The sequence below is a fragment of the Anticarsia gemmatalis genome, chromosome 13 (assembly GCF_050436995.1).
Source record: "Anticarsia gemmatalis isolate Benzon Research Colony breed Stoneville strain chromosome 13, ilAntGemm2 primary, whole genome shotgun sequence".
NCBI classification, from domain to species: domain Eukaryota; kingdom Metazoa; phylum Arthropoda; class Insecta; order Lepidoptera; family Erebidae; genus Anticarsia; species Anticarsia gemmatalis.
Window position 1 is genome coordinate 10894213 of NC_134757.1, and position 15679 is coordinate 10909891.

At 32.7% G+C, this 15679-nt stretch overlaps 1 protein-coding gene across 2 annotated transcripts; it reads right to left on the reverse strand.

Moving 5' to 3' along the window:
- Positions 1 to 190: 190 nt before the first annotated feature.
- On the reverse strand, positions 191 to 15258 carry Pex14 (peroxisomal biogenesis factor 14). Of its 2 annotated transcripts, none has more exons than XM_076121883.1 (5): positions 15055 to 15258; positions 11384 to 11647; positions 5405 to 5619; positions 4796 to 5005; positions 191 to 3791 (listed from the first exon to the last, which is right to left on the reverse strand). In XM_076121883.1, the coding sequence occupies exons 1-5, from the start codon at positions 15103 to 15105 to the stop codon at positions 3785 to 3787; spliced, it is 747 nt and encodes a 248-aa protein (XP_075977998.1). In that variant the 5' UTR covers positions 15106 to 15258; the 3' UTR covers positions 191 to 3784. The 2 variants fall into 2 exon arrangements, with proteins under 2 accessions (XP_075977998.1, XP_075977999.1); XM_076121884.1 differs by having other exon boundaries at positions 4781 to 5005.
- Between the last annotated feature and the right edge of the window lie 421 nt (positions 15259 to 15679).

Genomic DNA, 15679 nt, shown 5'->3' on the forward strand with positions numbered 1-15679 from the left:
CCTCCCCAGGGTGTACCCAGAGGTCGAGCGCTATTGGCAATTATGGTAAACTGCACTAGCTATTGATTAGAAAGGTAGTAATGTCTGCCATATGCTGTAAGGTTGTTGTCTTTAAAGCATAGTAAAATGATAGTTCTTAATATTTTTCTTTTTAGCTACTTTTAAGATCTTAAAATAAAAAGTCTAAAAATAATTATTATCATTGGTTTAATTATCACGACGGGATACACAAAACACCAATTGGAATGTTGTACAAACATACAACTGTAAGTCTTTTAGTCATACATACAATGAGCAATTTAGGAAGATATACATTTTTTTGAAGAACGACATTAACGATGGGCATTATTATACAATTTTTTCAAGTTACTAGTCATTGTCTTTTCAGGAAAACATTATTTTTACAATATCTTAGCTTTATACCATTTAACTTTCATGAAACTCAGTTTTTGTTTAGTTTTACCAAAATAGATGTATAGAGATTTAATACGGAAAATACTATGTTTCATTTAAACGAGTTATTAACCCTTTGACCGCCACGGTCGGTTATACTCGACAAATCAGAAAGTGCTCACAACGCTTTTGTCGGAAAATGTCGACAAAAATATAGCGTCGTGAGCATTTTCTGATTTGTCGAGTATAACCGACCGTGGCGGTCATTGAAGGACTTTCTACCATACAACTATATTTTTCTGTTTCCTTTTGTTATAATTATTAGTTAATTAGTAAGACTTTCCGAACATTGCCCATCTACATCGCAGTTAAATAATAAAATCAATAAAAAATAACAATAATTATACATTATATAATACGCCATTATTTGGCATACAAATCTTTTATACGGACGTAATAATAAACTGAACAAAAAAACTAAAACAAAAATCTTTGCAAAATAAAAGAAAAAATATCTCCTACATACAAAAACTCTTATTATTTCGAGTCACTCATTAATAACACATCTTCAAAACCAGTCGATGTTTTGTCTCTTTTACTCTGAGCGCGAATGCCTTACAAAAGAAAGAGACAAAACATATCAGTTTAAAATTACGCCCATATCAAGAGTAGTAATAAAAATAACAACAACAAAATTATTGACTAAATACTTAGAGAAACAAAACATGATTATGCAAAATGAGTCCTAATAACTTGATTTTTTATGTAAAAATAATATAATATTATATAGAAGAGCAATAGCTAGGAACTAAAGAACTAAGTGTTATATACGCTTTTAGTCTAATAATATCGTTTAAAGCACTCAAATATCGGTGTCACCTTAATGATATTACCTACACAGAAAATATTGAAAATCAAAATCATGTAAAGCTTTTGGACTTAAAGTCTAGACGCCTCTATCTGGAAACGATGTTTCTTTTTGACATATGTTCCAATAGATACGACTGCTTAGATGTGACGAATAACCTTTGCTATACTGTACCTAGAACTGTAATGAGGCGAGAGGTGCGCGAACGACCATTGTTTGCTGTTTCGTCTTGTCGTACTAACGCTGGGGTTCGTGCACCTCTGTACCGCATTGCTACAAACTTTAATATTTATTTTAACGACCTTGATATATTCACATCAACAGCTGCTAAATTTAGAAATGCCTTGCTTAGAAAAATCCGTGAATTGTAAATCCAATTATCTAAGTTTTAAGTTTTAATCTCTGTAGTTTCCTTATTTTAACAAATGTATATATTTAATTGTTTCTTTCATTGTTAACCTTAACACACTCTAGTTATAGTTCTGTAACACTTGTATGATTTAATCTGTGGATAACGCTGTGAGGTACACATTTGTTGAAACCTATTGTTATTATTAGTAAGTAAGAATATTGTGTAACTGTTTGTTTTCCCTAAATAAATAAATAAATAAATATCAATGAAATAGAAATAGGCCAATTATTTTACTCTGGTTTTTTAACCCAACATTTTCTGTATAAAATAGATCTTACTATTAGTGTTATACTCAAAAATTATACTAACATTTAAGTTATACCGTATTTCACCTTCAGATGATAGTGATAATATTCTCGAGTGCAACGATTCAAGTTAATTTGTGAGCTGTTTTGCTAATATATAACGTTTTAGTCAGATACTTTGACGTTCAGTATATTCATAGGCGTATTTTATTCTTTTCAAATAATATTATATTATTAAACATAAGAAAATCAAGTTATATTTATTTACAACTATTCCATACCACCTAAGACACCATCACACTAATAAAACTGGCAATTTGAACCTTATTACTTTCGATATAGAGTACATTTCTAAATAACAAAACTATCAATGTTCATTTAGAAAATATCAATCTTTGACTTATGTCGTATACAAATCAATATAATTCACCATTGACATATAAATAATGCTGTCTCTTTCACATTACACGGGAAAGAGGGAGACAAAACATATTTATGTTTAATTTGTCAATGATGAGGTTTTTGAGAATATGTGACACTAAATATAACTTTTCTAGTTGTAAAGAAACATATTATAAGGGTGAAAACAAATTATTTAAATACAGGGTATTAGGCAGACGATTGTCCAAACGACTTTGTTCGATCGTTTAGACAGCCGTCTACCTAACAACCTGCATAATAGTTAAAATAAGAAAAAACGTATATGATTTTTTATGAAAAGAAAATGCCAAGATAACATAAGTTCTGAAAATCCATTGGAGATAAATGCATTACAATAACGTTAGGGTCCTGGATTCGATATCCAGGTTAGGCAAAAAATGATGCTGGGTTTTTCGTAATAGTCGCCTTAAATGTTATAAAGCTAGAACAACCTAATAATAGTAATAAAGTTTGTTTAAAGTGTCACATATTCCCAAAACAAAAATATAATTGAAGTCTCAAAGAAAACAATTCAAAAGTCTAACTAAAATTTACAAATACATGATCGTTATGAACAAAATGCTTTTATACAATTAATATTAATAAAAAGCATTGTACAATCCTCTTGCAATATGTTTGTACGATTTTGCACTCTATACTAAAGCGTTAGAGTTGAAAATCGTATTTATTCAGAAATTATATACATACATACATAAAATCTCCTTTTCCTCACTCAGGGATATTCAGAGATCAGAGAATTATATACCAATTAGAAGTATCGAGGTTCGGTTTCACCACTCCTGAATAACTGTGAGATAGCTTAACAGAAGATTTTAAAGTTCTTTTCATACATTTGCCGGCACTTTAGGAGATAAGTTATCCAAAAGCCGTGAAACTGGTTTAAAGTTGTAAGATGTTTCCGCAATTGATCGTAAATATATCATAGTAAATATATCAAAACATCTGAAATGTATCTACACGAATTTCATCTGAAAATTTTACTTTAAATAGTTGGTTGATATATAAAATGTATTTTGCTATGTTTTGAAACATTTGTCAGGAAATGTTACATTCCGATTATAATTATCAAACTTACAGGTCAAAGATGGAAACAGGAAAAACTATTCAACAGAATAAAATGATGTTTCCGTCCAATTAACAATCATATTTCAACAGTTAAACTAGTTTTCCTTCAAAACCTGCATTTTTTGTTGCTGTATAAGTCAGAAAGACGAAAAGACAGAATCTTTCTTTCGTCAAATCTTCTTAAATACATTTTATCTATCAACTAACATAATAAAACAATAATTATTATACATAGATAATGCAAGAGGATTTCATCACTAATGTGTCTAAAGTTCCACACACATGCCACACTCGTGTCTTCTTGTCGTGTCGCTAGTGTGGCGCTACCCTAATACCTACACGTCTCGTTTTGTGCTAACTTCATGTACTGGAAATAAAAATAGAAAAATTGGTTAGTAATAATATAATAGTAACTTAATTTAGAATTTTAATGTAGAAATATCGAAATGTGAGGGTAGATCATTATCATAGTATCATTATGTAAATCATAGATCCGCCAGAAACGAATTATAAATCAATCGAGTCTACTTCGAGCAAATGTCAAATCCTTTATTTGAATTCCAAGCTAGCGTATAATCAGACGCTGGTTTCAAAATGGCAACAATCTCAAAAAAACAGGCTGCATTTTGAAAAACCGTATTATATTTCTGTTTCTGTATAAACAAATTAGAGTAAACAATGCATCGCGTAAAATAAAAATAGTCTAACATTGTTCCCTTATCACATTACTTTAAATTTCAAAATTGCGTCAGGCAATTATAATTTATTATCATGCTGTTTATCTTTTGATATTTGAACTATATCTTAAACATAAAATTAAATTAGCGTAACAAAATAATCTCGGTTCACGTTATTAAATCCCCGGTCATTCACATGCATAAAACAAACACGAACATTCGTACATACATACATAGCATGTTGGTTCAATGTTAAAATTTTGTTTTATCACTTTATGAAGTAAAACATGTCAAAATGGTCCTCCGAAGTTATCAGCCCGTTAAAAAAGACATCCCGAAATCGCACATCAAAATAAGTTTTTTTGTGCCCTAACATCTCCTTAACTACTTTACCGAATTTCATTATAGTTCCTCTATCTTAGGGATTTTCTATTCTTGCCTAAATCGCTCAAAAGCAAAATAATTTCTATGTGCGTTCGCTTCTCAGTTACGTAACCGTTTTCGGTATAGTAATCACTATCTTAGAGATTTTTTATGGGTTGTCCCCTTTTTTGCGAAGAATCCGAGAAATACCCGCCTAAAACATTCCTTAGCTAGTTCAAACCCGGTAATAATAACTGCAAAACACGCTGCGGTGTCCATGCATCGCCCCATGCTTAAAACAAAACGTGAACATTACAACACATCAGCTCACATGATCTCCAGACTGCTGTCACTGTTCTTGGTCGCTTGCTCGCCCTCGCTGGAGTTAGAGCCGCCCGACTCGGACCGCTGACTTCTACTTCTGTGGGTCTTCTTCTTCTCTTCTGTGGCCGCTTCTGTGGATGTCGCCTCTTCTGATTGACGCTGCCACGCCGGTATTGACGGCGGGTCTGAACGTGTTTTTAAAGCGGGGAATTGGTTTCTGTAAATTAAAATGGGGTATTTAAAAAGAGCTTCTTTGTTTATGTTTAGTGGGTATGTGGGTGGTTGGTTCCTGTCATGCCTGATACGTCCATAACCCGATCATGGCGTCAAACAATGTAATTGTTCGAAAAACTTAAAGATACATAGTTAATATCACGCTGGATACACCCGAAGGAGTAAACAGAGGTGTACGATGTTATGTAGTAAAGGGGAATTGCCATATAGGGCACGGTATCAAACTCCGGACACATATTAAGAAAAAACTGATATAAATTAGAAAATACCAATAAAATTTTGATCAACCCGGGAATCGAACCCGAGACCTAGTAGTAGTATTCACTACCGACCTTCCTCCGGCCACGGAGGCAGTATCTTCAAAAATATTTTTTTTTCTTACCTATTGAGCAATATTCCTTTAACACTAGCGATATCAGACTTGATATTGTCAAGTTGCGACCGCAGCGCGCTTTGGTGTGCATTAGCTTGCATCTCACCGCGCAATGACGTCACATTCGCGTTTAATATGTCCAGACTTTTACGCAGCTCGTCGATGCAGTCCGCTGTCGATTTGCGCTTCGGTTGTTCAATGAATAAGAGTTGTCTTATGTAATTCTGTGAAGGAAATTCATTTTCTTGAGGAAATAGTAGCACTGCAGAATTTTCGCAGACAAATGGGATGATTACTAAAAATAACTAATGAAGACATTTTCCTGTTCGTCTATTTTAGCCAATTTATACACAATCTAAAGAAATTGTACAGTAGTCTTCCTCATAAAATAGATAGAGTACTAACTATCTGGTTCAGAATTTGTTTAGTAGTTTTTTAATTAATTGCGAGAACACAGCAGAGAGCAGTAGTGTCATATGTGATGTTATATATTAGGTCGGGAAAAAGTCTTCGCATTATAGTATATATGAACTTGTAATAAAATCTTTTCTCTACACAAAAAAGCTCGATATTTGCGTACCTCACGAGCTCCCTGAAAGAAACCTAATGTACCGTGTACTCATTTGTGATTCTTGAAGCCAAAGAGATTTTATTACAAGTTCATACATACTATTATAATGAAAAGTCTTTTTCCCCGATCTAATATTATGTCTGATATGTATATCTGTCTGTGCTTGACCGACGTGTTATATTACAGCCTTAACCCATTCAAGCAGACAAGAAACATTATTGAAATCTTAATGAACTATCGTCAGATTTCAATAAATGTTCTAATTTCATATCGATATTTATCTCTACAGGCCTGCATTTAGTCGAGTGCTAGGAAGTGATAAACAATTGATGTAATACAAAGTATAATATTTTATCTTTTATCAAAACGCCTACAAATGCTAACTGTTAGATAATGTTATGATAAGCTCAGGTGTGTATTAACTACCGGAAAACTATCGCTATGTGAAATAATCGAATCAAAATCTTATTTTGTATGGACTAGAGGAGACCCTGACTCTCAATATTCTATGAAATTGTATGACAGTCTTCTTATCGTATGGTTAGTGGTCTACCTAGTGTCAAAGTTGTTCAAGCCTCCCGAAGGCCTTTGACGTGGCGTGAAGTAGCAAGACAGGCTTAACTGATTCACACATATAATTAAGCTATCAACAGCTAAAGATTGGCCATACCAAAGATCAAAGGTTACTAAACTAATTGATCGTTTATCAATCGATTAATTGATCTACTTATAAGAACTTCCATTATGATAAGTAGAAAAAAAGATGCATTCCTGCGTTTGAACTTTGTTCCATTGATTGAAGGAGAGATTATGTCGTGATTCCACCACACTGATCAAATGCATTTTGGACAATAACAATTTTGAATAGGTAAGTTAACACGTTTTAAAAAGACAATTTGTTTAACTACATCCTCCGTGAGTTCTTGTTTAGTATTTATACAATTACTTTAACAAAGATGTCATTTAAAGATCACATTGTCATGTCAATGTACCTCTGATTTACCTGTGAGTACGTGTTTCGAGTATAATATGGTGTTGTGCAAAACCTGTTCTCTTCTGTCAGTATTTTAAAGGAGAAACACTAGTCTTTTTCGTATTTGCGAAAGTAGTTTTGCAGTCAGTTGATTTACGGCCAATTATTTTTATCGTACCTAAACTTTATGTGTTATAGAAAAAGGTAACCGATTCAAGAGTTTATTTTTAGAGGAGAAACACTTTTTTTCCCATAATATCATAATGCAACGGGTCTTATACGCGATAGAAAATTCAAAGGTTAGGATACCTTATTTGCTGCCCGACGTTTCGATTGAATTACATCGACCGTGGTCACGAGCTGACTGATGTGGCTGCTAAGCTTTTTTCCCATTTTGCGAAAGTGGTTTTACACCCGAATTTTTTTATCGTACCTAAACTTTATGTGCAGGAAAAAAAAATAAGCGATTCAAGAGTTTATTAATTACAGGCTAAATAAGGTTTTATGCGAGCATAAGTAGGTTCTTTTTTATTTAGTCTGATTCTGAATGGACTGCTTTTTGTCTAGCTATTGTTATTGTTTAAGTAGCCAAAAAACAAATTCAAAGAGTCAGATCAAAGTTCCGTGGTCATAAATATATTATGTTCTTATTGTTTTGTATTGCAAATTAATGAAGCAAAGGATTTAGTACTAGTTTGCTGTCATAGAAGCTACTGAAAAAAAATATTTAAAAAGGCTATAGTTATATAAACTATTAGTTGGCGACTTTTAATACCTGTAAAGCGTTTTCAGAGCATTCAATCAAACACATAAAATGGTGCAATGTCAATACAAAAAGCCTCTGAACGGTGTATTATTACTAAAGATTCTTATACTTACTTTTGTGGCTGCAGAATACGCATTCGACCTAGAAACTACGATATTATGTGTGATTCAAAACGTTTCGTGATCGTGAGAACGGAGAATGTTACTAGGTATGCCAAATCGCTTTAAATTTTGACACAGTATAGCCTGTATGTATACATATAAACTAGTTTTTGTTTTAGTCAAAAATACCAAATAGTTTTGATTTTATAAGCATTCAAAGTTTCGAAAAATATCGAGTCCCGCTAACAGCCGCGTGAGCGGCTGTGACGTCATACTACATTACCGCGCCGCGCGGGCCGCGTCCCGCTTAGTAATAAGTCGCTAATCGTTATTGTTTGCGTAGTATATTGTTGTGTTTTCGTCCGCTTATGTATAAAATAACTTATATTATATTAATCGTATTATATTAATCGAATAGTAAATACTATTCGATTAATAAAATGGATAAAGGATTTGAAAAAGGGCAATCGGATAATCTACCTAAAATAAATGGAATAATGGTTGCGAATTATTTGTGAAACAAATAGAGGTTTTGTTGCTTCCGAAATCCTACTTAATATTATAAATGTGAAAGTTTGTGAGAATGTACACATGTACATACTTACATAAGTACATAAGTAATACATACAATGACATAGATATGTCATTGTATGTATGTATGTATGTACGTATGTTTGTATATGTATGTATGTATGTATGTATGTATGTATGTATGTATGTATGTACGTATGTTTGTATATGTATGTATGTATGTATGTATGTATGTATGTATGTATGTATGTATGTATGTATATGTATGTATGTAAGTATGTAAGTATGCACGTATGTAAGTATGTTTGGATGTTTGTTACTCTTTCACGCAAATTTGACTGAACCGATTACGATGAAATCTATCTATACTAATATTATAAAGCTGAAGAGTTTGTTTGTTTGTTTGTTTGTTTGTTTGAACGCGCTAATCTCAGGAACTACTGGTCCGATTCGAAAAATTCTTTCAGTGTTAGATAGCCCATTTATCGAGGAGGGCTATAGGTTATATAACATCACGCTACAGTCTTTAGGAGCGGAGTAGCAACGAACAATGTTACAAAAACGGGGAACATTTTGACCCAATCTCTTAGGCGACGCAAGCGAAGTTGCGCGGGTCAGCTAGTTTGATATATAGCTGAAGACCCAGAATAACACATAGACTACTTTTTATCCTCGAGTTCCCGAAGGATCGGGATTTACGCGGGAAGGGTTTCCATGCGGACGAAGTCGTGAGCGGTTTCTAGTATATTATACATAGGTATAATAAGTAATAATCTATACTAATATAATAAAGCTGAAGAGTTTGTTTGTTTGTTTGTTTGTTTGAACGCGCTAATCTCAGGAACTACTGGTCCGATTTGAAAACTTTCAGTGTTAGATAGCCCATTTATCGAGGAAGGCTATAGGCTATATAACATCACGCTACGGTCATTAGGAGCGGAGTAGCGACGAAAAATGTTACAAAAACGGGGAAAATTTTGACCCATTCTCTTAGGTGACGCAAGCGAAGTTGCGCGGGTCAGCTAGTGTTAGATATTTACGATCACTGCATATTATAATGAAACAGTTCTTAACCGAAATAATCGCATACTTATCGATTTTACATTTTTCCTGCCACAGTAAAATCAATAAACTCGCGATCAATCCGGTTAGAAATTGTTTCATTATAAGATGAAGTTATTTATTATTACTTATGTACTTACCTACATAATATTAAATTACATTTAGGCACAACATATGATTTCCTAGTATTTGAATTGAACATTTTTAAAAGTATTTAGGAATAATTTCAACGCACAGAGCGCGCGACCGCAAGCGGACTGTGTGAACCAGACTGAGCAAGTGTAGAGTGACGTCACACCGTCACCGAGAGCTAGCGTTGTGCGGTTACAACTTGTTTTACTTATAAATCGAAAACTAATTGACGTATCGAAGTAATTCTTTCACCAGTATTTTTTATTTTTAAACGAGAATATGGAGTGCTAAAAATCAAAATTAGGTAACATTCTCCACTGGCGACACAATTACGTTTTCACATAATAGCTGGAAACATACCTACGTTAGTTTACGAATAACATTTTTACAGGTTGATTTTTAAGTGTTTATTAGTAGACTCTCATAGCCAGTTTTCTTTTGTTATTTGCAGTGATATTTAGTATGGTTGAAATTTTGTCTTGAACATCATCTGCTTCAGAAGGCATGTTATATTGAGATTCAAAAGCAAAGGAATTATTTTCTATACCAACTAAAGGATATAGAAGATTTTATGGGTCTGGTTGTCCGTTACGTACGTAATTTACAGGTCACACTGTTTTAAAGATCATCACATTCTTAAGTAGGCTTAACCTCACTCAAAGCATCTGAACTCATAATTCTCACAAAATAGTAAGGAAAACAGCCAAGTATTTAAAGCCCGTAATGGTACCGAGAATTTAAGATTTCTACTGTACACAGCCTAAATTATAGCGATTCTTTTTTCTCAGCTACCAGATTCGTTTAGACTTAGAGCCATATTTTCGGTAAAGGAAAGCCAAGCCCAGAGTTCAAAAAGCCGTCAATAGTCGTCAACGTTTAAACGACGGACGTCATTACAGTCAGTTACGTTTCATTGAACTATTGTAGGGAGGCCAGCTACTAAACTATTTGGTAATAGGAAGAAGCATCGACCGCATTGTCGATACATATTAGCTGGGAAACGGTAACTTGAGAGACTTTTTGCGTGTGAAATTGTCATGAGAATGTAAACAATAGGAGACATAAGTAGGACATTTAGGAAGTTGTTTTAGCTGATTTATATATTGCCGTCTGGGTTTAAACAAGGTCTACTCTCATTCAAAAAGAAACGAATATTACGTCATATTTTGTCTTATTTATATTCATAAAGCATAACGACTTTTGGAATGAATATATTTCAAAATTACGTTTGATTCACGGTTTGTCAATAGGTTTTCGTCGGATACAGTCTAGCTTGTGCAAGGAAATAAACAAGAGAAAAGTGATCTACCAACAAATTGTTTGTAAATTGTCAGAAAATATACTGCAACTAAAGCGCAGACTAGACAAAAGAAACGTAAGACGGCGAGTCGTTACACGCTGTAAATTTTGTATGGAGAGAAAACGGGTCACAGACAACTCTTTGAAGACATTCGCGTAGAAAAGCAGTTAAAATATAATAGGAAGAGTAACTTATGCACCTCAGTCAGTAATTTGTATTTCTTACTATTACATAGAGCTTAGATTTCATACAGTAGGGAATAAAATTATCAAATTCTTGTGTCATTCTACCACTCACGGAGCACGTAAAATCGTTGATCCTACCATTGGCCTCACACTGGTCATGACGGTTGCTCGTCCCATCAGACTATGAGATTGAAGAAATAGACTTGGACACACTTGGACGCTAAAACCAAAGCCCTGCACGTTAGCAGGTTTAAATGAAACTAGCTGCCAGAGCCATATCAGTCAGTGGGACATTTTTTTCTACTTATGTTGTAAAACGTTAGTACCTACAAAGAAAAGTCATGAAATCTAATAATATAACACATACCTTATAGAACCAGTAACAGCCATACATAAAGCCTCCATACACCAACACCGGCAGTACATTATCTCTGAACCAAGATCTTCTGGACTGATGGAAGAACATGAGTTCTGACGTCATAGACGGCACGTCTAGTAACTCAGTACATTTCTCTATGGCTCGCTGTATCTCGGGGTCCGTGAGACCCTTGCTTCTAAGGAAACGTTCCTTGCTTTCGAGGGTACATCGTTGTACGCTCGGGTTTGTTAGGAATTTTACTGCAGTTGTCACCTGGAAGGGAAATTCAATAGGTTTATTGATAGATATTAGCCAATGCTAATTATTATTTGCGTAACGTTGATGAAAGACGGAGTTGTTTATACCCACATTTCATGGGTACCAGGAATTTTAAGAAAATAAATTATCGAGAGAGTGCCTTGTCGTTAAAAATGAAACCTTTTATCCATTTAGTTAAATCAATGATACCAGTTTTGGTGAAAGTTAACATTACTTAATTGATTTCCATTTCGAGAAAAGTAGAGCAAGTAAGAAGAATTAATTAATTGACAAAAAAACTCGGAATACATTCTTTCTACTCTCACAAATTAATTAATTTCAAACCGTTTTATATTCGATGTCGACTTTATATGAAGCCTTAGTATATCCGTTACAGAAAATTTCGTGTTCCCATTTATTTTCCTTGTGCTTTTAAAAAGGTATAAAAGAGCCGAAACCTTATAGTAAAATGTTTGCGTATCATAGGATGTGACGCTGTTTTTATGCTGACGTAATTAAAATAATGAGTGAAACAGGCCCACGATGACGGAAAATTGCATTTATTTATAGATTTTCCTATTTATTTCACACTAGGTATTGTACAGTACAGTATATTATGAAACAAAAGTTTAAATTTGTAAAAATGCGATCTTGGATATGGCTGGGAAATACAGTGTCAAAAAAATATGATACCTAATCATTAATATATGTTGCGGACAATGTATTGATCACATTATCCTATACAATTTATTATAAGGATATGAAGTAGCAGGATACTGTTATGTACCTAGTGCAAAGATAAAACATGTCACACCTATGCAGTGCTTTTTGTTTTTCTATACCACACTGCACAGTGTTATATGAACACAGATATTGTTGATATTTCAATCAAAATTGTTAACAGTACATAAATATTATTATCACTATAATACTTATCTATGTAAGGTACATTAGGTATGCAGAAATATCGCGCATTACAATGCTGTTTAAGGATATAATTACTATCTATCTTAGTGTCTAAATACTATTTTAGACAATTAGGTATCTGAAATAATTAATTGAATCTAAAATGATGGATACAATATGCTAACATTATTTTATTGAGCAACTTTAATCTACTTTAATTTGCATTATTCTCTTTCTTTATAACTCACAGGTAATCTAATCGATAGCCAGCATAAAAAGTCCTTATTTTACTTTTTGATTCTGCAATTAACCTTTATCTATAACTAGCTGACCCGCGCAATTTCGCTTGCGTCACATAAGATAGAATGGGTCAACATTTTCCTCGTTTTTGTAACATTTTTTATTGCTACTCTGCTCCTATTGGTTGTAGCGTGATGATATATATAGCCTTAAGCCTTCCTCGATAAATGGACTAGCTAACACTAAAAGAATTTTTCAAATCGGACCAGTAGTTCCTGAGATTAGCGTGTTCAAACAAACAAACAAACAATCAATCAAACAAACAAACAACTCTTCAGCTTTATAATATTAGTATAGATTGTAGAGGAGGCATGTCCTTGTATTTCCACATTCTTATTGTAAAACAAAGGGCACTTGCTTTTATTATAAACCTGTATCTTGTAGTAAGGACAAAGGTTTTGTACAATGGATATTTATAAAATTCTTGTAATACTGGCTAGTGAGGATTCTTATTTGTTTATGGTTGGTGAATGAAATAATTAACTAGCCTATAGATTTAAAAGTAGGTAGGTATGAGATTGAGTTCATTCAATTGGTATTTGAATAGGTAGTTATTATGATAACAGGATTTTTAGCACATAAAGCACAGGTGGAGTGTTGGGTACAAGGCAACAAAAAAATATGGGTGCAAGAAAAAAATAAAGATCAACTAAAAAGTATAAAAAATTATCATTGTCTATGCATAAAGATAAGACAAAACCATTGCACAAATTATTTATTGGCAGCAATTCTTATTAGAACACTTTTAACTTCACACTTCTTAGTGATTAGGTAATGAGTAAGAACTGCTAGCTAGGTAACTATCCATTAGTAGGTAGGTAGTGTAGGTAAAACATATTACATATTATTGTTTAAGTTCTATCACCACATAAGTCATTTTTAGCAACTTTTCAGGACAGACAAATTTTAATTCTGTCTTTTGATTATCTAGCCAATGACATCAAATAGACAAAACTGCAAAAAAATTACTTGCATGGTGATAGAACTTAAACAACATTATATAAAGATACAGACTTTTTGGGTCATTGCCTCCTAGAAACAGACTTATCATATTTTCTAAGCCTTTAAGTTAAACAAAGTCATAAGACTTTGTTTATGTAAACATAAACACATTTTGGAACATCAATTGATTAGCAAATTTGGGTTGCCAGTTTATAACTGATAAGAAATAAGAATAATAAATAATTATAATATTGAATTAGTTTCTAGCACTAATGACTTTCAGATAAACTATATTATTATGACAAAAACATCTGGTTATTTTTTGTTCTTTGGTCTCTACCTACCCCTATAGGAAAAAGGTGTGATTTTATGTATTAACTTAACTTTAACTTTATTCACTTCCGAAATTGATAATACTGAATTGAGTATATTTTAACTGAAATTTTATAAAAAAAATCTGTTTAGATTTCAGTAAGGTTCGTTGATATAATATCTCAAACCACTGGACTGACATAAAAAATGATTTTTTACTAAACAATTTTTTAACATAACTATAAGGTCACTTTTATCACAAATATATTTAGGCAAGTGCAAAATTGTATCAGGTATGTTACTCATGCTAGGCACAGTAGCTCAGTTAGCTTGAATTAAATGTAATAATATGCAATGCATGTAATTAGACCATCCTTTGTGAAACTAAAACAATGGCTAGATTGTATATAATTAGATAATTTGTAACAATTAAGTACAGTTAGATAAGTACTAGATAGCTTATCAGGAAGATTTGGCAAATCATCTCTTTATCTGACAATTATTAATTTATGTGCTCTACAACATTTAAATTTTTAGTTTATTCAGAAATTGTTATCTAGGATCGTAATAAACGAGATTTTTGTTTCTTGGTGGTCAATTTTTAAATCTGTGTATGGTCTAGAAACTTCTAATCAATTAGATAATAATAATAAATAATTCCGAAAATCTTCGGAACTAATTTATGCATAATCTAACACCATTATTATCTAACACTGACTGAGTATATCTGCAATATCTCTCATGTAATATAATTAAATAATATTACTACAAAGATAACATAACTAATCGTCTAATGCGATTGAATTAAAAAAAGTAAATACTCCTACAACACAGTACGAAGGTCATTCAGAAATAATGAAACAAAAGATGTTCCCATACTCTATTAACATAAGTTAACGCCATAAACCATTAATAGGATTACGCTATACTTAATCTAAATGCAAAAATAGATATTAAATTACCAAATTATCACGAATTTCGGCCCCTGCACTCGCAAGTGCATCCGATGCCATTTTCACTTCAATCCTTCAAATCACCTTGATAACTATTTTACAATTTTATATGCAACTGTTGTAATGAGTACACTAAAACTAATAAATGAATATTTGATTATTCTATGAGATGCCGTAATAAATTGGACGTACAAACGACTAAAGTTAATCAATTTTCACTGACGTTTGTTCTTTTTTTTCTTGACATTCTCACAGACAAAAAATATATCTTACGTTTATCTCTTCGTGCAGTAACACCAGTTTCAAATAAAAGTTGTTCTCCTTAATAATTTCAGAAAAAGCGAAAATAAATTACTTCGATTGAAATATTTAATTATCAGTAGTGATTTATTATAATATTTTCTATTATTTGTCAAAAGTAGTGGTAAACGTAAAATCCAGTTTTTTTTTTATTTCCGAACGTATTGACATTTGACAGACCAAAATCATCTGACGTTCCAGCACAAACTATCTTTCGGCACTTAAGGCACCTTTATCTAGCTAACTCACTTGCTCTTGAGAAAAATTTAATGAGGCTATCTCTGTTTCAAGTTGAAAAAGGATTCGTCTATGCCGTTTTATTGTATTTATATTG